Source organism: Arachis hypogaea, chromosome 12, assembly GCF_003086295.3.
Source record: "Arachis hypogaea cultivar Tifrunner chromosome 12, arahy.Tifrunner.gnm2.J5K5, whole genome shotgun sequence".
In the NCBI taxonomy this organism is placed as follows: domain Eukaryota; kingdom Viridiplantae; phylum Streptophyta; class Magnoliopsida; order Fabales; family Fabaceae; genus Arachis; species Arachis hypogaea.
In genome coordinates this window covers 112,281,063-112,308,680 of record NC_092047.1, presented here as the reverse complement: position 1 = coordinate 112,308,680, position 27,618 = coordinate 112,281,063, and the positions used below count along the sequence as shown (strand labels likewise).

General features: G+C 35.5%; 2 protein-coding genes across 3 annotated transcripts; both read left to right on the top strand.

The window, feature by feature from the left end:
• Nucleotides 1-24,478, top strand: LOC112728331 (BEACH domain-containing protein C2-like). The gene is given in 34 exon segments (XM_025778418.2): nt 1-178; nt 900-2,954; nt 4,189-4,973; nt 5,897-6,506; nt 6,509-6,600; nt 7,284-7,418; nt 8,141-8,245; nt 8,585-8,698; nt 9,178-9,254; nt 10,635-10,716; nt 11,251-11,574; nt 12,326-12,891; nt 13,384-13,468; nt 13,594-13,624; nt 13,627-13,787; nt 13,989-14,537; nt 14,630-14,773; nt 15,330-15,794; nt 16,354-16,499; nt 17,294-17,363; nt 17,488-17,571; nt 17,681-17,737; nt 17,834-17,902; nt 18,026-18,112; nt 18,200-18,316; nt 18,811-18,960; nt 19,076-19,160; nt 19,249-19,369; nt 20,152-20,248; nt 20,596-20,709; nt 20,886-21,243; nt 21,630-22,393; nt 22,881-23,003; nt 23,933-24,478. Coding segments are annotated over 33 exon segments (8,844 nt in total). The 5' UTR covers nt 1-178; nt 900-955; the 3' UTR covers nt 24,011-24,478.
• LOC112728330 (uncharacterized) lies at nt 24,076-27,485 on the top strand. Of its 2 annotated transcripts, XR_011868906.1 has the most exons (4): nt 24,076-25,115; nt 25,213-25,297; nt 26,542-27,063; nt 27,260-27,485. XR_011868906.1 is itself a non-coding variant. In XM_025778417.3 (3 exons), exons 1-3 carry the CDS (start codon nt 25,104-25,106, stop codon nt 27,009-27,011), a joined length of 567 nt encoding a protein of 188 aa, XP_025634202.1. In that variant the 5' UTR covers nt 24,076-25,103; the 3' UTR covers nt 27,012-27,147. The 2 variants fall into 2 exon arrangements, 1 of the variants encoding a protein (XP_025634202.1); XM_025778417.3 differs by lacking the exon at nt 27,260-27,485 and having other exon boundaries at nt 26,542-27,147.
• The last annotated feature ends 133 nt before the right edge of the window (nt 27,486-27,618 follow it).

Genomic DNA, 27,618 nt, shown 5'->3' with positions numbered 1-27,618 from the left:
ATATTTGACTGAGCAAACCACACAGCCTTTGCCTATAAGCTTCATTACTCTCGCGCCATATTCGCGCCTTCTCTCTCTCTCTTCTCTCTCTCCGCCATTTCCATTCTCGTTCCGATCGAATCCTCTCTCTCTCTCTCTCTCTCAGCTCACGATCGCGTTCGCTGGATTCTTCTCCAGGGTAACGCACACTCCGATCACTCCTTTTTTTTCTCTTCCTCTTTCCTCTGTTTTTATTATTTATGTTATTTTAATTTTTCACGTGCTCGAATCAATGCTGATTTCGAATATGAGTTACAATGAGAATGCGTGAAATGTGTGAAATCCGTTTCTTTGATCTGTTTTCTCGCAATGTGAAATGCGATGATTGAAGCCGATTTCATTTTCTGGATTTCGTCGGCTGGTAACTTATTATTGTTATTGTTGCTGTTGTTGTTGTTTAATTTAGAATTTCGCGTGCTTAATCACTATGAGGATTGAAGAATGTTTTCAAGAGTTTAGTGAAACTACAGCATTCCATGGATTGCGATGTTCAATGGAAGTGGTCTTGTGTGTGCGCGCACGTGCGCTTTGTTTAGAATTTTAATGGCTAAGGTAGTTGGTGTTCAATCGAAGTGGTGTTTTATTTGAGATTTTTAGCTAAATTTATAGTAAAAGTGGTTAATTATAAGTAACGTGTTGATGTGTTAATGGTTAATTTAGTCGGTGTTTTTCTTCTTATTACTTGGTAGTCTTAACTGGTTTACTATTTGCGAATGGATTTTTAAACGGTAAAGGTAGTTAATTACTGAGCAAAGTGCATGTATGCTCTGCTTAGTCAAAACATTTATATCATGGTTCTTTGATATCGGTTTTTAATTTTATTATTAAGGGAATCTATTTATTTGTTCTGTTGATTGCAGGTGGATTGGGCTTTCTTTTACTTGAATGAATATTTATTGGCTTCTTCAAAAATAGTATGATGGAAGAAGAGGATGAATCGAAAGAGATAAAAACATCCGGTATTGAATTAGATAGTGGTGGGGTAGTAGATGGTAGTATGATGCAATCTGGTAAGAGTAATCAGAAAGAAAATCTAAGTGTTGGCAGTGGCGTTGAGGATGAACATGAAGTTGAAAAACAAGGACGTGGAGTTGATTTTGCAACATCACTTGTGGATGAGAGTCAGTTTGAGCAAGTGTATTTGAAAGATCAAGAGAAGAATAATGAGTATGCATATTCAAAACAACCGTCAGGTCTAGATGATGTACAGCAACCAGTTGATGGAAATGCAGAGGATTTTCAATATCCGTCTGGGACGTATTCGACAGGGTATTCTTCTCCAGTTGCTGACATGCAACATTATCCATTTAGTCCAGAGGCAGAGGAACATTTTGGTCAGTCTGCCTCATCAACTGGTTTAAACACACCTGGATTTTCTCCTGTTCGTTCTCCATCAAAGCCAAGACAAAAAAATGCCGTGCCAAATGTGTCTGCAGAGTTATTGCATTTAGTTGATTCAGCTATCATGGGGAAACCAGAAAGTATGGAAAAGCTAAAGAACATTGCAAGCGGTGTAGAAATTTTAGGGAATGGCGAGGAGATGGAGAACGTTGCTTTCTTAATAGTAGATTCACTTCTTGCAACAATGGGTGGAGTTGAAAGTTTTGATGAGGATGGTGCTAACAATCCTCCTAGTGTAATGCTGAACTCTCGGGCTGCCATCGTGTCGGGCGAACTTATTCCCTGGCTTCCTTATGTAGGTGATTCTGACGCTGTCATGTCACCTAGGACACGAATGGTGAGGGGACTACTTGCCATATTACGTGCTTGCACTAGAAATAGAGCAATGTGCTCAATGGCTGGTCTATTAGCAGTACTGTTGAGAACAGCAGAAAAGATTTTTACTGTGGATGTTGGCTTAAATGGGCAAATAAGGTGGGACGGAACTCCCTTGTGCCACTGCATACAGTACTTGGCTGGGCATTCTCTTAGTGTTCGTGATCTTCATAGATGGTTCCAAATCATCACAAGAACCCTTACCACGATCTGGGCTCCACGCTTAATGATTGCAATGGAGAAAGCAATGAATGAAAAGGAGTCAAGTGGACCAGCTTGCACGTTTGAGTTCGATGGTGAAAGTTCTGGTTTGCTTGGTCCAGGTGAAAAAAGCTGGCCATTTATCAATGGGTATGCATTTGCAACATGGATCTACATTGAATCATTTGCCGACGCATTAAATACTGCCACAGTTGCGGCTGCAATCGCTGCCGCTGCAGCAGCTAAGTCTGGTAGATCATCAGCGATGTCAGCTGCAGCTGCAGCTAGTGCACTTGCTGGTGAAGGTACAGCACACATGCCTCGCTTATTTAGTTTTTTATCTTCTGATAATCAGGGGATAGAGGCTTATTTTCATGCACAATTTCTGGTTGTTGAAACTGGTATCGGAAAGGGAAAGAGATCTGCTTTGCATTTTACATATGCATTCAAACCACAGTGCTGGTACTTCATTGGTGTTGAACATATAGGCAAGCATGGAATCATGGGGAATGCAGAAAGCGAAGTGAGGTTATACGTAGATGGGTCTTTATACGAAAGTCGTCCATTTGAGTTCCCTAAGATTTCCAAGCCCCTTGCATTTTGCTGCATAGGAACTAACCCTCCTCCTACTATGGCTGGTTTGCAACGCCGTCGTCGTCAGTGTCCTTTGTTTGCGGAGATGGGCCCTGTTTACATCTTTAAAGATCCAATTGGCCAAGAAAAAATGGCACGTTTGGCTTCTAGAGGAGGTGATATAGTGCCTTCGTTTGGTAATGCAGCAGGGATTCCATGGCTTGCAACAAATGCCCATGTGCAAAGCAAGGCAGAAGAAAGTGTTCTATTGGATGCAGAAGTCGGAGGTTTCATTCACCTGCTCTACCACCCTAGTTTGCTTAGTGGGCGTTTCTGTCCAGATGCTTCACCTCCAGGTGCTGCAGGTTAGGTCATTTCTGTCTTGATCTTATGATAACATGTAAATTGTTATGCTACTGCATAAGTATCGTGTCAGTTTTTCATGCAAAATGGCCCCGGATCCTAATAAATAAATAATCCTTTGAAATGTTGTTTTCTAGACTTATAAGATGGATTCTCCCCTTATTTTTTAATAACTTTTTGGATTGCAACATTCTAAACGTATCTAGGTTTTTTTTCTGAGTGAAAACCATTTATTTTGCTATTTTAACTGGCTCCTTTCTAGTGTAATTCTTCTTCATTGTTAATTTATTTTTCTAACGTCCAGGTTATTTCCCCCATTATTCTTGATAAATATTAATCAACAGCTACTTGTATTTTGAAAAAGGAACTTGCATTCAGTAATCTATCCATTGAAACAAAATTAGGTTACATTTTCTTTCAAGAAACAAAATTGGAGCTGATGCATCTCCCTTGTGAGTTTCTTTTTTCTTATTTTGTGTGTGAGAGAGAGAGAGAGGTTCATTTTGATAGTAATCGGTGTCTTTAGTCCTCTCCTGTCTTTTAGCTTATTGATAAGCTGTTGAATATATAACCATTTATTTTCCTAGAGTTCATTCTGGTCCTTTTTCTGCTAACTAATGTTAAATTTCAACATAAAATAAAGGTGGCTAGTAAGTGTCCTTGATTCAAGTCTTACGGGCTCCAGCCTCAGCTGGTGTATAGATATAAAACCTTTTATATTCCTCTACTTAGGCTTTTTTAGGAGAGGTGTTTTATGATGCAAACTATAAATTAAGCTGGTATATTTTATGCATCATTCCTTTTTGGTATCTTTCCTGTTAGTTTATAGTCATAGTTCTTAAAACCTATTCCCTTTTGCTAAAAGCTGGTTCTCTTCATATGTTCCTAGTTTTGACATGATTATATTTACTATTACAACATGACAAAATTAATTTGAGAGTTGAGTCATGACACAATGGTGAGGTTCTGCCTTGTGACTTAAAGCTGACCAGATCATTGCCTAAAAATGGCATCTCTGCTTTCTTGTTTTTTTATTTTTATTTTTTTGTGTGTATGTGTGTGTATGTTGGGGATTGTGGGTGGAAGGCAGCATATGTCTAGCCTCCCCAAACTCCACCAGCTAGGAGCATATACACAAAGCCACCCGGTCTTTTAACACGATAAAATTCATTTTATTCAGCAAGGTTTTAAAAATATGTTGAATTATCTTGTTATGGTTCTTTTGTCATGATTCAGGATTGCTCCGACGTCCAGCTGAGGTTCTTGGGCAAGTCCATGTTGCTACACGGATGAGACCTGTTGATGCTTTGTGGGCATTGGCTTATGGTGGTCCACTGTCTTTGCTTCCCTTGGCTATAAGCAATTTACGCGAGGATACTCTAGAACCAAAGCAAGGGAATTTTTCCGTATCTATAGCCACCACGTCTCTTGCTGGTCCTATATTTAGAATTATATCCACAGCTATTAAATATCCAAAGAATAATGAGGAGTTATCTCGTGGAAGAGGGCCTGAGGTTCTTTCAAAAATTTTGAACTATCTTCTCCAAACAATATCTTCCTTTGATGTTGAGAAGAGTGATGGTGTAAGAGATGAGGAACTTGTTGCAGCTGTTGTCTCACTTTGTCAATCTCAGAACATTAACCATCCACTTAAAGTGCAGCTCTTCACTACGCTGCTATTAGACTTAAAAATTTGGAGCTTGTGTAGTTATGGAATACAAAAGAAGCTTCTATCATCACTTGCTGACATGGTTTTCACTGAGTCAACAGTGATGCGAGATGCCAATGCCATTCAGATGCTTCTTGATGGGTGCAGAAAATGCTATTGGATTATTCCTGAAAAGGATTCAGTAAATACCTTTTCCCTAACTGGAACAAGACCAGTTGGTGAAATCAATGCTTTGGTCGATGAGCTCTTAGTGGTAATTGAACTTCTAATAGTAGCAGCATCTCCTTCTTTTGCATCAGATGATGTCCGATGTTTACTTGGATTCTTGGTTGACAGTCCACAACCCAGTCAGGTAAGTGGTCCATGAAATGCGTTTTATCTCTTCCTTTTTGAGGGTTGATCGAAAGAATTCTTTGGCAAGATGCTGACATGAAGCACAATAAACAATAACATTATAAACTGCATGTCTTCTTCTAATAGAATATCTATATGACTATATGTCATGTTTCTTCTTGGGCAGTCTTGAACAAACTTTGTGGTGAATGATGATTGAACACAGTAAGAACAAATATGATTATGAACACTCATATTTGGGGGAAAGTTGAGGTACAGAGGCAGAAATTATGTAACCTTCTTGAAGGAGGTTTAGTCATGTGAGGAAAAACCAATAGATGCTTTGGCATGAAAAGATGGATCAATTTTACGAGCAAAAGGGATAGAGAAAGTTGTTAGAAACTTTATGAGAAAGCCTTAAAAGTTGATATAAATTTTATCTGTTGATAGAGGTAAATGGAGCCAGTTGTTGTTTCACAAATTTATAACTGGCTCCTTTTAGCTATAGCTTCTATCTTGCACAAGACTTTTTGTTTCATAGGGGATGGTAAACCCCAGCTGATGTATTGTACTATCCGCAAAACCTCTCTGTAATCCACATAGCACCTCATGTCTTAGTTTCATGACCATTGAAATAGGAGAATACCCACCTTTCTGGCTTAAGTGATAATCTATAATCTTCTGTGCATTGTATTAGATTGAGTAATTGAGTACTAGTAATATGCATCATTTGCTTATTGGTTATCTCATCTAAAACAGCTTATTTTGAAATTGAGATATCTAAGATGAACTTACAAATGCTAGTTTTGTTTTTAATAATATATCTATCAGTTCTAAAAATTATATATATATATATATATATATATATATATATAGAGAGAGAGAGAGAGAGAGACACACACACACAGACACACACTTATTGGTTTCTTTTTTTTTTTTCAGATTGCTAGAATGTTGCATCTCTTCTACAGGTTAGTTGTGCAACCAAATAAATCTAGAGCTCAAACATTTGCAGAGGCATTCCTAGCGTCTGGTGGGATTGAAACGCTACTTGTCCTTCTCCAAAGGGAAGCTAAAGCTGGAGACAATGATGTCTTGGAATCAATGTCAAAGCATTCTGATCTTTCAAAACCTGAGACTAACAGTAGAACTGAAACCAGAGAAAGATGTCAGTATGATGAAGCATTTGAGGAGAAAAGTGAATACGTTTTACAAGACAATGACCAAGGTTCTCAATTTGTTGATAGTGGCAGTTATCTTGATGATCCTGGTTCTCCTGATGCGAATAGTGAAAGGATGGCATTAACCTCTGAACTTTCGTCTGACAAGAACTTGGGAGGCATAAGTCTATCTATTAGTGCCGACAGTGCTAGAAAAAATGTTTACAATGTTGATAAAAGTGATGGCATTGTTGTTCGAATAATAGGTCTCTTGGGTGCTTTAGTAGCTTCTGGGCATTTGAAGTTTGATTGCCCTGCTGGTCCAGATACATCAAGCAACCTTTTGGGTGTTGGACTAGATGAAGGAGGTTGTACTATGTTTGATGATAAAGTTTTCTTCTTCTTTATGCCTTACAGAAGGCTTTTCAAGCTGCACCCAATAGGCTAATGACTAACAATGTTTACACAGCCTTATTGGCTGCCTCGGTATGACAAACTCTCTCTCCATCTTGTCTGTAATCCTTATCTTTAGAAATGCACAGATCAATATGAGAATTAGTTCTTTAAAGTTGCAAAAATGGCGATGGACTTTTCATTATGTTTATTGTTTTATTATTATTTGAAAGTGCTACTTGATGCATCACTGGATGCATCTTGGTGTTGAAGATTCCCATGATTATTGTATGCCAACCTAATGTGATAAAACAATAGTACCAGTGAAGATATTTTGGATTCCCCATTTCTCAACATTTGCTTAATTTTTGACAATCCAAACAGCTCATTTACTATTTGTTTGAATATTTTGTCAGGATGATACTTTCGGTGACACATTCTCTATTCAAATTATATCATCTTGATCTTTCCCATTTCATCTACCACTTTTCTGTTAGTTGTCATGCAATTTTCATGACCATTTTTCTATGTCTAACGTTTCTTTTTCTCTCAGTAAAAGGGAAACTTGTTAACTTGAAGAGTGACGAAAACACTCTTCCCAATCAGACAATTTCCCTATCACTATATTCGAATCATAAAACTAAGCCTTCAAGTCCCGTAATCTCTATTGGGCAAAAACCCTTTGATAAATGTAATTAGTTAGCCATGGTGTTCCTTCTCACTAGCTGATCTTTCTTATTCCAAGTTTCTTTTGGTCATCCTTCTTTCCATTTCAGTTAAATGCTTCTTCAACTGAGGATGGACTGAATTTCTCTGATTCTGGTCACCGCTTCAAGCATTCACAACTTCTATTGGTGCTTTTGCATTCCCTTCCATTTGCGCCAAGGCCTCTGCAGAGAAGAGTGCTTCAGGTATTGGCTTACCATTTTTTTCTTACATCATTATATGTCTAGTATTTGTACGTTGTATCTTATTCTATTGTTTTGTGAGGTCCTTTTAGTATCATATTTTTGCACTTGCTTCTTTGATCCATTTGATTTTGATGGATAGACTTGCTTATTTTATTGTTTTGTTATTTGATGCATTAGAATCTTATGCTACATATTTTCTTTTTCATTGATTATTATTCTTTCCTTTAAGTTTTCCATTTCCTAATCTCAGAGATTAAACATGCAATTCATTCTATATGCCTACCAAAGTTCCTTCATAGGCAGCCTGAGCCTGGTAAAATGCTTAAAACCAAGGTTAAGCAATTTACATTACTTTAAGGTACTTGGAACGGTAATTATATCAAGATGTATTTCACTGAAACGAAAAATGGTTTCATAGCTTCTTCATGGTGTGCTGTACATGCGACAACAGCAAACATGCTAGAGTACTTGTGAAAGGAGAATATCCAAGAAACTTTTTTTTTTTTTTTATGCCTTATACTTTTCTATGTGGCTTTGTGAAAGGAGAATATCATGTTTTTCCTTGTTACTTCTAGTCACTTCTTGTGGTATATTTTTGTATATTATGCTTTTCGTCATTCTATCTCTCCATTACATTGTACTAGAATTAAGGATTCCAATTCTGGAAAACTTGTTTTATACCATCCAGTTTTTTTGAGCTGCTTGTTTGTGTATGATTTCAGGATGTTCTATTTTTGGCTTGCAGTCATCCAGAAAACAGAACCAATCTGACAAATATGGAGGAATGGCCAGAATGGATTTTAGAGGTCCTAATATCAAACCATGAGGTAATAACACACATATACACATACACATTTTTCACAACTCTAAGAATTGCCAGTGAATGAGAAGTTTATTGACTGTTACTATCCCACTACAACATGGTAGCAAAAAAGGAAACATTTGCGCGTGCACACATTTTTCACACTCTTAAACTTTGACAATGCTAAAAGTTGCCATGTGAATGAGAAGTTTAATGATTGTCAGTGTTCCACAACAACAGGATTGGAAAAAAAGGAAAAAGCACTGGGTTCTAATAGTTAGAAATAATTGTGAATCTATGTATTGATTTATGCTGTAATTCATATGTGATGTTATTTATGTACTTACATAGTTTGGTTTGACAGGTGGGTTCAAGCAAATCATCTGATCATACAAGCCCAAGAGACATAGAGGACCTTATACATAACTTCCTTATGACCTTACTAGAACATTCGATGCGCCAAAAGGATGGATGGAAGGTTGATTTTGTTTAGATCATTACTTCCTTTTAAATATACTGCTTGTCATTGCTGATACCCATGATCCACTTTTTAGATCTCTTGGTTGGCTTTTTTTCGTGCCTTTAATGTATTAGTTCTTGGTTCTTTGGCTGGAGCTGTAACAGTTGAACGTCAAAATATTAGATGATATAATACTTGAATGTGAAATGGATTTCGAAAATAACTTTCTGGTTCAGTGTAGTTTCATTGGTCATTTGGTAGAGATTTACAGGTTCATATCACCTTGTGATATAAGGTTTGGTTGTTGGAATGCTAAAATGCTGTGGAATATCTTATTCACCTCTTAGCAATATATGTCTGTTGGAGTTCTCCAATGTTACTAACTCCCTAATTTGATCATTTTAACTTACTATTAGATAGATGTTTTTTAAACTTGTATGGTTGCTTGTATTATCTACTTCATTAATACTGTTTAGTGCTGCTAAAATTTTGTATAGGATATTGAAGCAACAATTCATTGTGCTGAATGGCTTTGTATTGTGGGTGGATCTAGCACAGGAGAACATAGGATGAGGTAAGGCACCCACTATGAGTTTCATAAAATAAGAATGCATCATTATTTTCCTGAAACATCATACTATATTTTGAAAACCTTAGTTGTGTAGAATTAATTTTGAATGATAATGTTACCCCACTTCATTGATGTTGTTTGTAAGTGAAACTTATATGAAAATTGTCATAGATGTCAAAATTAAGGCATATGAACATTGTCTCCTGTGGTGCATGTAATATCACTCAAGTGTTGAACCTAAGAATTTAAGTTCTTCCTTACATTGTTGTTACTCTCCTCTTTTATTTTCTACAATTGCAAGAATAGCTATGTATGTTGTGGAATTGGTAGGTGCTTTAGTCCCATAACTAGATGTCCCAGATTCTAGCCCTAGGAATGGAAAAATCCTCATTGGTAAACCTCTACCCCCTTCCTCCTCAGACCTAGCTTGGAGTGGGCCAGGTTAATCAGATTCTTGGTAATAAAACTCAGATGCAAGTGGTTCCATTAAGATCAAATAAAGAAGGAATGCTGATCTGAAGAAAATTTGGTTTGATTCATGTTAAACCAATGATTGGGTAGGGTCTAAAACCAAATAGAAGTTACAAAAACTAGATGAGGAAATGTGAAAAGCAGTAGGAATACGTGTTCCACAGTTATTTACAAAATACCTAAAGAATACTTCTTGGCATCTTTCAGATTATAGTTTCTAATCCCAAATTCATGTTGGGATTCAGGGTGAGCAAATTTGATCTTACCCAAAATTACATGTTTCGCAAGAGTAAGACCATGGTTGTGTGGTGTTTGATAATGATTTGAGGGTATCATGGCCTGGTTATGAGTAGATGTGAAAAAGGTTGCTATTCTTAAGTTCAACATGGTATGTTGAGACAGGCTGGTATGTTTAAGGTAGGCTTGAACAATTGTCATAAGTAGTATTTATAAAATTGGGATCATTGTTAAGGACCAAATCTGCTAAAAGCTTAAATTGTAAGGTGAAGCTTATGAATAGTTAAACATTTCAGACATTCTCTCATCCTAGAGCCTTTTGAGCTTGAGGCATGAACAAATGCAGCAAGGATTGAATACTAACACTAGTCTAAGAAGCTTTGAAGCCATGTCAACCACCAGTTGTCCTTAAAGTTGTAGAAGAGAAAATTCATGAATGGTTTTAAATGATGATATGCCATTATCTGAAGTTTAGCTGAAATGTGCTTCTGTGCTTTATGTGCTTCATTTAACTATTTTTCTCTTGGAATACACAATTATGATACTGGTTAGCTTTACATAGAAGACTTTTGTGAACTTTTTTTTTCTACCAAAAAGTTTAAAAATGACTACACTTTTTCGAATAGAAAAAAAAGGTCCTAATGTATATTATCACTATTCTTGAATGTCTTGAAGGCGTGAGGAAGCATTGCCTATATTCAAGAGGAGACTCTTAGGTGCCTTGCTGGAGTTTTCTGCTCAAGAATTGCAGGTTCAGGTACATTGGTTTTTGTCAATGATCTTCTTTTCGAACATTTTATTTATGGCATGTAGGCACAATTGTATCCTTTTGTCTTCTGATTCTATTTTCCTCATCAATCGTTTTGGTTCCGAATGTCCATGCTTATCTAAAAATAAATAGCTTCACTCATAGTTAAGCACACCTAGTTAGTGTTTGAAAATGGTTTCTGGGATACAAATATAGAGATAATGAGACACTAGTGATGGATACAAAGACAAATGTATTTGTTAATAATTTTAACATTCGGGGATAAAACAGAAAAACAAAATGTAAAAAAATTTCCATTTCAGTGTCCCGTCTCCACTATCTCCACTTGTTGGGAGAACGGAAAGATTTTATTGTCTTTAAATTTGTGTCCCAGAGACAGATTCCAAACACTACCTTAGAAATAAAATCTGTACATACAAGAATAATTGCAGATACACATACTTACCCACTTTTTTTTTTTTATGAAAAGAGTGGAAGGAAACAACAATTAAAGTTTTTGCATTCATATTTTCCTGAATGCAGACTCACACTATTGCTGCAGCTGCTGCTGGCGTTGCAGCTGAGGGTTTGTCTCCAGATCTCGCTAAGGTGGAGGCTGAGAATGCAGCTTACCTGTCAGTGGCATTAGTAGAGAATGCTATTGTGATACTTATGCTTGTTGAGGATCATTTAAGGTTACAGAGCAAACAGTTTACTTTACGTGCCACAGATGTCTCTCCATCTCCCCTTTCTCTTTTTTTTCCAGCCCAGGATAACTCACCGTCATTGTCAGTAACTGGAGAATCAACAGAAGTTATGGGTGATCGCACATCGTCCTCTAGTAATTCTGGGGCAGTCTCTCTAGATGTATGTCTGCCAAAATTTAAACTTAGGCATTCATGGTAGAAGTCATAAATTGATAGGGTTCTATACTGCTTATAGTTTTGCCTTCCATTCATGAATTCATGCAATGGTAGCATGCCATTTTTTACTTTGCACACCTTTTGTTTTTCTTTTCTGGAAAATATTTATTAAGCAAGCATCCTATATACTACCTCTATCCAAAATTAACTGTCCAGTTATAAATGCTCTCACTAATTAATGAAATGATCGGAAAAGCACTAGTTTTATTGAAAGGATTTAGCTAACTTGTGCCCTGAGGGCACATTTTAAAAATATAATAATAGAATCTTTTTAATGTTTTTGATGTATTCAATGCATTGGAAATATAAAAACGTTTATTTTTTCAACAACTAAAACATTTCCTGTTATAGTGTTTTTAACCTATGCCTTTAGGGCACATTTTAGCAAAACCCTTATTGAAACTTAATATTATTACTCTCCTCTCTCTCTGTGTTTCTCTCCTTTGCTGATCTCATTTAGTAAAGACAGGATGGAAAAAAATAATCTCTCTAAAGCACATCAACACTACAGTAATTTGTGGAAGGAAAAAAAAAATCCTTCTATACAGGATAGGAAATTTTTGGTTGAGGTAGTAACTTAGATTTGTTTTTGCATAATGCTTTCCTTTGAATAGTCCATTTTTCTTTCTCTTTTCCCTTTGTTTTGCATGTTTATCTCAATATTGTGCAAGCATTCATGCTGTCCACTATTCTAGGTCCTTGCTTCGATGGCTGATGCAAATGGTCAAATATCCACTTCCGTGATGGAAAGGCTTGCTGCTGCTGCTGCTGCTGAGCCTTATGAATCTGTTTCTTGTGCTTTTGTATCCTACGGGTCCTGCGCTAAGGATTTAGCTAATGGCTGGAAATTTCGGAGCCGTTTGTGGTATGGCGTCGGCCTTCCTTCAAAGGGAACTCCACTTGGTGGTGGTGCAGGAGGATGGGAAATTTGGAAGTCAGCTTTGGAGAAAGATGGCAATGGCAACTGGGTTGAGCTTCCTCTGGTGAAGAAGTCTATGGCAATGCTCCAAGCATTGTTGCTAGATGAGTCTGGCCTTGGTGGCGGTCTTGGAATTGGTGGAGGGTCAGGAACTGGGATGGGAGCAATGGCTGCATTGTACCAGCTATTAGACAGTGACCAACCATTCTTTTGCATGCTCCGGATGGTTCTTCTATCAATGAGGGAAGAAGATGATGGGGGAGAACATATGCTGATGAAGACTTCAACAATTGAGGATGCAATCTCTGAAGGAAGGAAACAAAACTCAACACTTTTGTGGAGGTAATTCTATCATAGCTATCTAATACCATTTCCAGTACATGTTTTAATCATGAATGGTTTATGATCTGGATTAAATTTGGCTATCAATTGGTATAATTCTATACAGCACCATAATATTGACATTTGCTCATTTTTCCTTCCTCTCTGTAGCTAGTGCTTAAGATGTTCCCCTCTTTATGCTACCATTTTTTTCATTTCAATATAGTTATTAGAAGTTCAATTTCAGCGCGGGTGTGCGCGCGCGCGCGCGCACACACACACACACACACAAACACACACTATGCGTGTGCATGCAACACACAGTAAACTAAAGCAAAATGGAATGGACCATGATCTTGTCTTATTTATCCCAAATCTTGTCTTATTTATTACTAACACACACTATGCATGTGCATGCAACACACAGTAAACTAAAGCAAAATGAAATGGACCATGATCTTGTCTTATTTATCCCAAATCTTGTCTTATTTATTTGTCTTGTAATTTGAACAGTGTCCTCTCTCCAGTTCTGAACATGCCAATTTCTGAGTTTAAAAGACAAAGAGTGTTGGTAGCATGCTGTTTACTTTATTCTGAGGTTAGTATTTTTGAGCCTTTAACATTTTTATTCTTGCTTAATATGTTAGGCTGTTATCAAAGTATGTGTCGTTTTTTGTATTTTGTGCACAACCATGTAGTTACCATAGTACAACATCTGGTCAGGTGTACCATGCTGTTAGCATAGACCAAAAGCCTCTCGTAAACAGTACCTTGAGGCTATTTTACCTCCATTTGTTGCGGTCTTGAGGAGGTGGCGCCCCATCTTGGCTGGAACCCATGAACTCGCAACTACTGATGGTCTGAATCCTCTTACCGTAGATGATCCTGCACTAGCTGCTGATGCCCTTCCAGTCGAGGTACTTTAATGTGTATTGTGCCAGCACATGCACTCATTGAAAATAAATTAGGAGAAAAGTATTCAACCAATATGAATTAAAGGATTGAAATGATCAAATTTAAAAATAGTCCAAGTTATCTGCTACAATGAGATTCTATATGGTGTTGATCTTCAATTCATTTGTATGATTTTACTGCAATGCATCTAACATTTCTTTCAGGCTGCTCTGGCAATGATGTCTCCAGCCTGGGCTGCTGCTTTTGCATCTCCGCCTGCAGCAATGGCATTGGCTATGGCAGCAGCTGGTACTTCAGGTGGTGAAAGTCGTGCCCCTGTAAGAAATACCCAACTTAGGCGTGACACCTCATTGATGGAACGGAAACAACAGGCTAAGCTTACTACATTTTCAAGCTTTCAAAAACCTTTAGAAGCACCTACTAAAACTCCTCCATTACCCAAGGACAAAGCTGCAGCAAAAGCTGCTGCTTTGGCAGCAGCTCGTGATCTTCAACGATTTTCAAAGATTGGTGCAGGAAGAGGTCTTAGTGCTGTTGCAATGGCCACATCTGCTCAGCGAAGGAATGCTAGTGATATGGAGCGTGTTAAGAGGTGGACTATAACTGAAGCAATGGGAGTTGCCTGGATGGAATGTTTGCAGCCAGTTGATACAAAGTCAGTGTATGAGAAAGATTTTAATGCTTTATCATATAAATTCATTGCAGTTCTAGTTGCCAGTTTTGCCCTAGCAAGGAACATGCAACGGTCTGAGGTTTGTTCCTAAACAATTTATGTTACATGGTTTTCATATTATATATTGAGATATTGTATGTATGTTATATTTTTATATTTCTTGTTTGCCAGATTGACAGGCGTGGTAATGTTGATATAATAGCTAGGCATCGAATCAATACAGGAATCCGTGGGTGGCGCAAACTTATTCGGCAGTTAATTGAGATGAGAACTCTTTTTGGGCCTTTTGCGGATCATTTATACAGCCCACCTCTTGTATGTTGTAATAATATAACCGTCTACATTGTCATCACTAAACTTGCATTCTTTGTTGCTTTTCATAAAACTTGCATTCTTTGTTGCTTTTCATCTCTTTTTCGCCTTAAATTCCTTTTAGTGTAATAAATATATATATATATATATATATATATATATATATATATATAGAGAGAGAGAGAGAGAGAGAGAGAGAGTAAGAGGAGAGAGAGAAGCTCTGAAATTTTGAGAATGATATTATGTTTAACACAAAAAAAAAATATTATGATTAACTCACTTCACTGTAATTAGACTTATATTGGGGATCATATACTGCTGTAATAGCAGGGGCAATCAGGTGCACTAGTTTTGACAGTTGGCTGTTAGTTATGCCAGCTCTCCTGGGAGTCAGGCTTAACCTACACTCATCAACTTATTCTGTTAGTTAATGATATTTCTTGATATATAATTTATGGTGAACTTCTTATTTGAATAATTCATACCATCTTCTATTAAAATCTTAGATTAAAAATAAGGATGTGATGTTTCACCATGATGATAACTTCTATATATCTAGGTTTTTTGGAAGCTAGATTTTATGGAAAGTTCTTGCCGGATGAGAAGATGTTTGAAGAGGAATTACCGAGGATATGATCATTTAGGTGCTGCAGCCAATTATGATGATGATAATTCAGAGAAGAATAAAGATCAGAAAACACCAATTTTATCAGCAGAAGCAATCTCAATAGAGGGTATGAATGAAGATGAAGAACAGGCTGAAATTGATAATCTGGACGCTAAGGTTAATGATATTGAAGACAAAGTAATGAATCAGCCTCCTAAACTTTCTGAACCAGTAGAGCAAACTGTAGAGCAATCTTTAGAAACCAGTGCAACCAAACTTTCGAGTGTTGAAGGTATTGTTCGAAGTTCTTCGGGGATTGCACCTGGCTATGTTCCAAGTGAACTTGATGAAAGAATTGTTCTTGAGCTACCCTCATCAATGGTCCAGCCACTTAGGGTATTACAAGGAACCTTCCAAGTAAGTTTATTTGGTCCAGTTTAAAGTTCTTTTAATTCTTCATAATTATTTATTTATTTTATTTTATGTATTTGAATTCCTCTGCAGGTAGCTAAGCTATGCTGACGATATTGCATATATGTAAATAAAGATATTTTCCTTTTCTGAGAATTGCCTTTGTATGCTTCTATTGATTTTGTAAGCCCATTTGAGGTTGATTAGGTTAGTGGAATTTTAGAAAGCTGCTGGTGGAGGAAAAGAGAAGAAGAAATTTCAAAAAAATAAAAGTGAGAAGAAATCTCTATATTGGTTCTTGAAGATTTATGGCATATCAATTTGGTCAATCAAAGAAGGATGCGTTAATTTCAGAGATTTTTTCATCTATTTATCTTCTCTTCTTGATTTTTGTAGCTTTTGCTTTCTTTGATCAAAATGCCTGGAAACTTTTTGTTGGATAAAATCTGATATTGCTTACTATTTGCACTCATAATTTTAGTGTGGCAAAGGTGCATGTTGAAAATGTTTTTTCTGGGTAGCCATTGTAATTGTACAATTGTAAATTAGCATTGCCTGATTGCAGGTAACCAGTAGGAGGATAAATTTTATAGTAGATAACAGTGCATGCAGCACCCCCATGGATGGTGTGGATATCAATTCTGAGGCGTGGGACCAAGAAAAGGATCGTAGCTGGTTAACGTCATCCCTTCATCAAATTTTTAGCCGGAGGTGAATGAATTCATTTCAATGAACATTCATAATCCTATCAGTCTATTCTATATATGTGTTTTCATTTCTAATCATGATGCATATGTCGACATTATATTAAAACTATTTATGGATCTTATCTATTAACTTTTTATTACCTTGATATGAAGAATAATCTTTGAACCATCTATATGTTGATTTATTATGTGGCATACTATATGAATTTGCAGGATGGCTTTAAGCTAAAAATGTGACGGTATTAACAAACCAAATTAACCGAAAATTACCCTTTGTGCACTCTCATAAAAGGACAACAAAACTGCACACAGTTATTAAAATCTTAGGTTTTATTTGGTCTTTCTTGTGTTTTCAGTGATAATTACACTAGTGCCACCTTGCTTCCCCTGCTTCTTCCTTAAAAACTTTTATGAGGAAAATGGTCAACATGAAACTAAAAGTTCCAATAAGTTTGAAAATATGAACGAGATGAAAACAGTGGAACATATTTCTTATTATTGATGAAACCTAAGCTTTTGAATTTTAAAATATGGGATAAATAAACCAAACATACTGTTAACTCCTTCTGAATTTGCAGATTGATAATCCTAAAATGATCCTTTTAGAGGAAAGGAAATTACATTATGGTTCAAGAGTAACAAGCATCTTAACAAAGTAGAAACTTACAATATTAGCCAATGAGTTGATAGCTTAGTTACATGATGTTTGCTGGTCGATAGTTGATAACATATTACTTTTATGTCCATATTAATAATTAAAAAAAACTGTCATTTTATCAGTATTTGTTCCTTTTACAGATATCTCCTTAGAAGAAGTGCGCTGGAGCTATTTATGGTGGACCGTTCAAATTTCTTCTTTGACTTTGGGGTATTTCTCTTTATTTGTGCTACTTTATTCTCTATTTTTCCATAAGATAATCTTGGATTTGTAATATCTCCAATGTTTAACACTCGTATTCCTAATACTTATTACCAATGAATTTTCTCTTCAGAGTAGTGAGGGGCGAAGGAATGCATATCGAGCAATTGTTCAATCACGGCCTCCTCATTTAAACAATATATATTTGGCCACTCAAGTAATGTCTTTTCTTTTACTGTTCTCTTTTGCAAATCATTCTCCATGTAGGCTTAGGATAACAATAAAGGATGTAAGCGAAGAACCTAAGAATATACCACTTTTTGCAGAGGCCAGAACAACTTTTGAAAAGAATACAACTTATGGAGCGCTGGGCTAGGTGGGAGGTATGAATTGAGCCTTAACTGATCAAAGGGTTTTGATTCTAATATAATATGCATATGAATCACTTATATTCATTAATTTTATAATCCCTTGTGCAGATCAGTAATTTTGACTACCTAATGCAACTCAATACACTGGCTGGGCGTAGTTATAATGATATAACACAGGTGATCTTTTTCCCTTGTTTCTTAACCAGTAATTATTTCTTTTCTTAATTTATTAATTTTTATCTTATATGAAATTGTTATTTATATACCACCTTTTTTGTGAAAAAAAAAAATTTCTGGCAGTACCCAGTTTTCCCCTGGATTCTTTCTGATTACAGTTCTGAGAGCTTGGATCTTTCTAACCCTTCTTCTTACCGAGATCTTTCAAAGGTATTGTATAATGAATCATGATTTAATCAGTTCTAAGAGAATGTTTTTATCTTTTCTCTGATAATTAATGCTTATGACTTGATGCAGCCTATTGGTGCACTGAACCCAGACCGTCTGAAAAAATTTCAAGAGAGATATGCTAGCTTTAACGACCCAGTCATCCCCAAATTCCATTACGGATCACACTACTCCAGTGCAGGAACAGTGGGTTCCCCTCTATTTTCTGCTTCCTTTTTCAATAGAAATTAAAAAATAATTTATTTGTCCATGTTTTGCTAGAGTTGTTTGGTAGCTTTGGGGAAGTTGATTTTTAAAGGGAAGCTATACTAAATGATAGCCAGGCTGTTTCAGAATGCTAATAACAAATTTAACTCATAGATATATCAATTTATGGCCAAGAAGTCATACAAGTCGTAATAGGGAAGCCGACCAAAAATTCAAAAATTCTGATGTATAAGGTCATGCTTTGTTGATATCTTGCTGTAGAATTGGTGTGTCTATTTTACTGCTGTGATAAATTTTAAAATTAGTTTATACTCATAGCACGGCATAAACCACTATGATAATGTTGACATGTTTCATTTTTCAAACTAAAATAGCAATAGAAGCAATTTCTTATGCTGTACACAATGTTCTCTAGTATGGTTGATTCTTAGTTGCTTGTTTTGCAGAGTTAATGGTTATTATCTTCTTTTCAGGTTCTGTATTATCTTGTTAGGGTAGAACCATTCACTACCCTTGCAATCAAACTTCAAGGTGGAAAATTTGATCATGCAGATCGGATGTTCTCAGATGTTTCTACTACTTGGAATGGAGTCCTTGAGGACATGAGTGATGTGAAGGAATTGGTAAGTCTATCAACTTTTATGACAAACTGATTGATTTGTACGTTATGCACTCTTCTCTCATCTTGTGTATGTTTTTTTTTTTTTTTTTTTTGGCCTATTTATGTCAACCTATTAGGTTCCCGAGCTATTTTACCTCCCTGAGGTCCTCACAAACGAAAATTCAATTGATTTTGGCACAACACAATTGGGAGAAAAGCTTGGTATACTCTATATTTTCTGCATTTGTTTCTTTAGAAGAATTTGTGGTATACTCAAGTGCATATTTTAGTTATTATCCCTGTGTATCAGATACTGTAAGACTTCCTCCTTGGGCTGAGAATCCAGTTGATTTTGTGCATAAGCATAGGATGGCTCTGGAGAGTGAGTATGCATCTGCTCATTTACATGAGTGGATTGACCTCATATTTGGGTATGCACCTGCTTCAAATTTTTTGCTTGTCCTTTAACAATACTCTTCTCTTTTCCTTCACATATAAAACCAAACATACTCTGCTACTTTAACCAGCCTGCTTGAATCTTTTCTTCTACATCCTCTTTGGTTTCTCTATTATCCTATATAATACACAAGATACTTAAATCTCTTTACTTGTAGGAGGGTGCTTTCTCCAATTTTCACTTATATGTTAGTGTTTCCAATCCTTGTCCCGAACTTACATTCCATATATTCCGACTTACTATGGCTTATGCGCAAACCATACACCTTTAATACTCTATATGTGGCCAAAACTCCTCATTCTTGTCCTTAATGCACTTAGTTGATCCAAATCTCCCGTCCTTCTTTCTCAAGTCTTTGCTATCTTGTATATACCTCTTTCCCCTTTCTTTGTACCCAAAGATTGATAAAGACCTTCATATACTCTTGTTCTCACTTTACTTAATACCACCTTTGTTTCCTTCTTAACGTTGTATTTTTCCCAATTTTCGTCATTGTGACATAAAGACCCCCATGATAATTCCTATCCCATTTCTATTCTTCACCTTTCTTATATACAAAGCTTAAACCCGAAGGTATCCAACTCCTTTGCCTTCATCCCTATCCTAACACAACCCTTCTCTTTTATCTGGACTTGGGACCGGCTATGTAACATAGGCGGAGTTATAGTATCTATAACAATGCTTTTCAAATTTTCATTATTTTTGTAGCTTCTAGACCATTTACGTCTGGTGACATTAGTGAGTTCGACCATGCAGGTATAAGCAAAGAGGCAAAGAAGCTATAGCAGCGAATAATGTTTTCTTTTATGTTACCTATGAAGGAACAGTGGATATTGATAAAATATCTGACCCAGTATGTTTCCTTTGCTTCTCCATATTTCAAATTCTTTTGGATGTTTGAATAAAATGCAACCCCAGTTATTTATTTATTTATATTCTTTACCATGAGAATTAACTTCTTTGCCTCAAGGATATATGACATGTTAATTATACTATTTTGCAATATGAATTTATTTTGTCATTTACAAGCAAACCATCCACAATTAGCAATACAGTTGTTGTTGCATATTGGCAATCTTATCTGTATTTTTGCAAATCTATTTACCAGAAACCTTCTTAGTTGTATATGACCTTTAAAAAAACCATAATTTATTTATGTTTCTGCAACTTACGACTCCCTTCTGTGCATAACAAGTAAAGGTACAACAGCGTGCAACACAAGATCAGATTGCTTATTTTGGACAGACACCATCCCAACTTCTGACTGTTCCTCACTTAAAGAAGAAGCCATTAGCCGAGGTTCTGCATTTGCAGGTAACTATTGATTCCATTGGTTTGACATCTTCATTGTACATAAATACAGAATGCTGTCTCTGTACTTCTTAAGATTCATGCCAGAAGTATTATGATAAGTGTCTTTCATGTGTTGATGACAAATGAATGTGATTATAATGATAATCCGTTAATCCATATATTGCTTTGTATATCAGACAATATTTCGAAACCCCAAAGAAGTCAAGCCATATGTTGTTCCATCCCCACAGCACTGCAATCTACCTGCAGCTGCCATTCATGCATCTTCAGACATGGTTGTGGTTGTTGATATGAATGCACCAGCAGCTCATATTGCACAACACAAGTGGCAGCCCAATACGCCTGATGGCCAGGGTACTCCATTCCTTTTTCATCATGGGAAAGCTGCATCAGGGTCTGCTGGTGGACTTATGCGCATGTTCAAAGGGGCAAGTGATGAAGAGTGGCTATTTCCCAAGGCATTAGCTTTTGCTGCTTCTGGAATTAGGAGCCAAGCTATTGTCGCTGTAACATGTGACAAAGAAATCATTACTGGTAAATCTAGATAAGTTAACAATGGGAGCTATTTTGGATGTTTACAATGTTTACTCACACAGGATTTATAGAAGAGGAACATGTTAAAGAAGATATAGATAGAAGTACTACTGATCATTTATTTGCCTTAAACTATATAATCAATTAATGGTTGTAGATCCAAATCCATATAGCCTCTAGGTAAGATGAAACCAATAAATATATAACCATAAAGCATGACAGTTGGACATCAGAAATTCTCTTTCTTGGATACAGTTTTTTGTCTCTGTCTTCTATGTTGGATCAAAATTTATTCACTGTGTCAGCTCAACTTGCAAAACACTTGTAGTTGTTGCTTATGTATGGTGCTATTTAACATCTAATTTGAAAATTTGGCTTCTGGTTAGGTGGGCATGCTGATAATAGTATTAGGGTAGTATCCTCAGATGGAGCTAAAACCTTGGAGACAGCTTATGCGCACTGTGCTCCTGTAACTTGCGTTGGTCTTTCACCGGATAGTAACTATCTGGTGACAGGATCTGAAGATACAACAGTAATAATCTGGAGAATACATAGGTCACATACATCTCGTGTATCAGACTCTTCCATTAGCTCACTTCCTTCAACCAGCGGTACTTCTTCATCACATTTGTTCTTCGAAAAGAATCAGAGACGGCGCATTCAGGGTCCTCTACAGGTACTTCGGGGGCACCACGGTGAAATACTTAGTTGTTGTGTCAACTCAGATGTTGGAATAGTTGTTTCATGCTCCGAATCATCAGATGTTCTCTTGCATTCAATAAGGAGGGGACGTTTAATCAAAAGGCTGGATGGTGTTGAGGCACATTCTGTTTGCCTTTCCTCTGAAGGAGTTGTCATGACCTGGAATGAATCACAGCATACTCTCTGTACCTTTACTATTAATGGTGTTATGATAGCTAAAACTGAATTATCTTTCTATAAAGGCGTCAGTTGCATGGAAATCTCTGTTGATGGGAGGAATGCTTTGCTAGGAATCAGTTCTGCAGAAAATAGTAAACCCCAGGATAACAGTTGGTGGAACAAGACAGGTATAACTGATCCTGATTCACCACCAAAAGAAACTCATGAAGCCGACAGAATCGATGTCCCATCACCATCAATTTGCTTCTTGGACTTGCACACTCTGGAGGTAGAATATCCATGATGCTCAAATGTGATGCAGAAAATAAATTACACATGTTATCTCATTAAACTGTCACTATGTTCTCTGGCTGTATGAGATAAGGTTTTGTTGTTGTTTTGTATGTGCTCTCACTGAAAACTTGTTCTTTTCCTAAAAGCTAACTCCAGAAATTTTGTATATTTCACCCAACATTATTTGAAAAAATAAATAAATGAAAAAAAAATCTTTCATAAAACCAACAATTGGTTTGCATTCTCTCCTTGCAATTGTAACATCTTATTTATTTTACCACTTTATCTGCTGTTTCTTGTTGAATTATTATATAGAAGACATCAACATTTTTTAATTTTTAAACAAATTAACACTTTATGTGAGTCTAACAAAACATCATAAATGTTCATCTTGGTCCAGCATTTTTACTGTGTGATGCATGATCTCCTTCTTTAGCACCCGGTTCTTCATTTAACAGTTCTACTATACTATTTTTCTCTAGGTAATTCATGTAATGAGGCTGGCAGATGGACAGGAAATCACAGCTCTTGCTCTAAACAAGGATAACACGAATCTTTTGGTTTCAACTTTGGATAAAAATTTGATTATCTTCACTGATCCAGCTGTAAGTTAAATCATTCTTGATAACAATCTTGCCATAGATCAGTCATTGCTTATGAGTGAATTAGCGTGCTTAATTATCCGTTTGTGTTCTCTTGGAGGAAGGAATCATTTTCCTAATCCTTGTAAATTTTCCAAACGGATGAACTTCCTATATCTCACTTGCAATCTAGTTTCTTCAATACTATTGAACATGTGGAAAGAAGACCAGCAGAGCATTCGATTAGAAGGGTACATCATATGGAAGATAGACCAGTGTTTACTGTTTAGGGGCAAAGAAAGACCTAAGAAGACTCAGAAGAGAGATCTAAGCATAAATGGACTTATTGCAGACATGATACATGATACATGATAAGGTGTAATAGCATCATTTGATTCATGTGGTTGACTTCATCTAGTAGGATAAGGCTTTGTTATTATTATTGTTGTTGTTGCTGCTGCTGCTGTTGTTGTTGTGAAACCATTTACTCCAAAAATTTAAGCTATTAGGTATAGGCACATGATAGTTATATATCTAGCATTGCACTTTATCTCGATTTCCACAATTTACAAGAAGTTCTTAAATGTTCTTGGAGCATACAAGAATTTCTCCACCACAATTTACACCTCTGTAGTGTGGTAGGTTTTTATATTTCTGTGTTCCTGTGGGATCACCTCCATGAAAATCAAATTGGTTACACTGGACCAGTGAGTGTGGTGCACTAAAACCTGTGTGACTTTCATTATTCTTAAAACTAGATTATTATATATTTGTTTGTCATGAAAATCTCATTACATTTTAAGCCTGACCATCGGGTCAGAAATTTAAAAAAATATTATTCCTCCAACTAACCAAAAAAATGTTTATAAAAAAAATTTATAGCTACAATATATGTTGATGTCTACCCTACATATAATAAAATAGCCGATAACTCTTTTACTATTTGCTTGCAGTTAAGCTTGAAGGTGGTTGATCAAATGCTCAAGCTTGGTTGGGAAGGTGATGGACTTAAGAACCTCATAAAGTCATAGCTTTTAGGATATAGAGAAGTCGATTATAGATCTCCTATACATAATAATTAACAATTAGGAAAATTAGGATTGGGGTTTATACCACTCTTGTTTATAAGCATTTTCGTTTCATCCCTTTGGTTTCAGAGATGTCTTGTAACATATGTGACACTTCTTTTCTTTTCTTTTCTTTTTTTTAACCACCACCACAGTATTAGGCTTTTAGATTTAGATCAGGGGTCCTCTTTGCTCTCCCAGCTTTACTGAAGTGCTTGTATTTGACAGACTTCTCGCTGAGGCTTGAGCCATTAAATTTTTTCTCTTCAATTTTTTCCATTATTTTCTCTTTCAGAATTGTAGTGAAAGAAAATTTTATATATTAGCTATTCTTTCTTTTAGTGAAAGAATATTTATGAGTATATTTCGGCTAAAGGCATGAGTCTTCAAGTGACACATTAATATAAATCTTTCCATTTTTTATTTTCTAAACCTTGTTAGTATTAAGTAGGGAAAAATTCAAATATATCTATGTTGCCGCATATCTTTGTTTTAATTATTTTATATTATATTAAGTACTCGTCTCTCATGAATAAGTTTTATGTACGTAATTTATAAGATGAAAATCTGATAATAAATATAAAAGACCTGTCACTGAAAGTGGTGAATGTTAGAGAGAAACAAACACTATCTAAATGAAATTACTCTGATGCCCATTCTCAATATCTAAATGAATGGAATTTTTCACTTTCAGCAAGACTACACAAATTAATCTTACCCAACCCGTGGCCAGAAGCCAGCACGTGCGTTTTCCTAAATATGACATGATATGATAATGCTTTAGTTATGAAATTTAACGTCCTCACATTACACGATTGCATATTCGTTGATGATAGGGTATTGTTAGTAGCCAACCCAATACTTCATACAACTCCAACCATTATATCTATCTCATTTGTCATTACACACAACTACCTTGTCCATATTATATTTGTTTCTTTCTTTTCATTTCCTTTCTTTTTTATTTTTATTTTTTTCCATTTGTGAAGACCGTATAATATGTCTATCATTCTCATTATTGAACCTGCATCTTGTGTAGTAGTTCTGTTCTACAGCCATGGAAGAAAAGGTAACAATCTTCACGCATTCTCGTATATTATTACTTTGTAGCCATTCCTTAGTTTACTTGAAGAAAAGGTAATGTTCCGTGTTTATATTTTATTCAGCGAAAGGCGAAAATGAAGCTGAAGGTGGACCTTCAATGTTATAAATGCCACATGAAAGTAAAGAGGGTCCTCAGCAAATTTCCTCGTGAGTTTTCACTATACATTGGTTTAATTCTCTCTCGTATTTAGTTTTGAGTTTACATACCATGCATTCTTATGGAGTAAACTTTTTTTTTTTTTTTTTTTTTTGTTAAATAATACTTATAATATTTATTAATAATTTGTATAAAAGTTATATAATTATGTAAATATTTTATTTTTTTTTTTGATTTTTATTATAAGTTTTATGGGTACTCTATGGTTTAAGTTTACTTTTTCTCTGTGTAAGTTTTATTTTTTTTTATGAGAATAGACTTCTATGAGGTTATTGTAGCCAAATGGTTAATTTAATTTTTTCCTAACTCTAGATGGACTTCTATTTTTTTGGAAAAGTTCTATACATTATTTAGAATAATATTAATAACAAAAAATATTAATACTATTAGAATTTTGAAATTAAAATGCCTGGAAGTACCGGACAGGATTTAGTCGCTTATTAGGAGGCAAACGGATCGGATTAGATAATACCTCTCTTATATAATTATGAATATATAAAAATAATTAGTAAAATAATTAATAATAGGTATATATTTAAATTTTTAATTTTTTATAGTAAAGTTATATAAATTGTTATTCAAATAAATTTTTTTTATTTATTAATTTAAAATTATAGAGTAATAGGTTCATATATGGAATTGATTTAAGTAATTTATTATTAATAATAGATATAAAGGGTTTATTTTTTTTTTATGATTAATAATTATAGGAGTTTATGCTATGTACAGGATAATTAAGATTAATTACTTGTAGGCAAAGAGACACTATTTTTTTTACTGCTAATTGACGTTTTTTATATTACGAATTTGAATAATATAGGCAAAAAAATTATGATTGACAAAATTGAATAATAATTTAACAATATAAAAAAAAATAACTTAAAAGTATATTTTAAAATTATAGAGCATGACAAATAATTTCTAACTCACTAATGATTGACATGCATATATATGAGTTCTGCTGATTTTGGTAACCTGACCAAACTTTAATTTTAGACAATAAAGTTTGATGAAATGAATATGCTAGAAATTAAAGATTAAAGCAATGACAGAGTCTACAACTTAACAGTTAGTTTTTTGTAATCTTGGTCCTGGGTGGTCGTTGATGCACATTCTACTCTTCAAATACCTCTACACTTTGTTATTGCCATGATACTTGTCCCAAAAAGTTTAAATTGATGAGAGAATGTAAATAAATAATTATCTACTAACAATTCCTTTTTTAAAATGATAGAAATTCTAAAGCAAAAGTATGACGCGGAGAACGACATAGTGATCATCGAAGTGCTATGTTGCAGCCCAGAAAGGCTAGTGGACAAAATTTGTTGCCGAGGTGGTGGTGCCATCAAAAGCATTGAAATTGTGGAAGCCAAACCCAAACCTCCCCCGCCCGAGAAGCCCAAGCCGCATCCTGTTCCCCGTGCCGAGCCGGAGAAGCCTAAATCACCTCCACGACAGGATGTTGCAGCCCCGACTCAGCCAGTAAAACTCTTTGAACCGGTACCTGCTGTCTCTGTTCTTGCATACCCATCATCAGTGAGTTCTTCGCCAGCCGGGCTTTTCTATGAGGGTGGCCCAGGTGGGCTCCCGGGCTATTATGGAAGACCAATATATGATAGTTATGGTGGGAGCTGGCCTTGTTATGGGAACTGTCACTATCAACACTTTCATGAAGAAGAAGCATCACAATGTACAATTAGTTGATTACTTGGGGAACAAGTAATTGTAGCATGTGTGACATCGGTAATTAATGGATGTAAGAAAATAAACTCTTGCTTCATAATAACTTTCGCTTTGAAAATTTCTTAATATATTTTAAATTTTAAATATTTGAATATAATTGAACTGAGATGTATTGATAACATAAACCTTCACATCTAGTTACTAATGGTGAGTTTGCGAATAATCTTCTCTGATTTTTTTTTTTCTTTTTGCCCACAATATTCCCAAAGTCGACAAGTCAAGGACTAATCCGTCGCGGATTCGAGCTCCATTCGGGATTCGAACCCCCAACACTTGTTTAAGCAGACGAATAAGCTGACCACTCAACCGACTCAAGTTGGTTATCTTCCCTGATATTTTAATTGCATGACATTTAGTAGTTTTGTACTCCTTTATTCTCAAATAAAGATTTACTTTTTTAAATTTTATTTCACAAATAAGTACTGATTTAGCAAATTAGTCTAACATTAATATTTGTCTAGTCATATCCCTTATTAATTAATAATACCCTAATCAATATTGGACCAAATGATGAGAAAGTATAAATATATAAAGTAATTCAATAGAGAATGATTAATGTACTTGTCTA

What these genes read in the sequence shown, in the direction of transcription:
- LOC112728330 (XM_025778417.3), top strand. An exon ending in GGTCCTCAGCAAATTTCCTC is followed by an intron (nt 25,298 to 26,541) that starts GTGAGTTTTCAC and finishes TTAAAATGATAG; the next exon opens with AAATTCTAAAGCAAAAGTAT.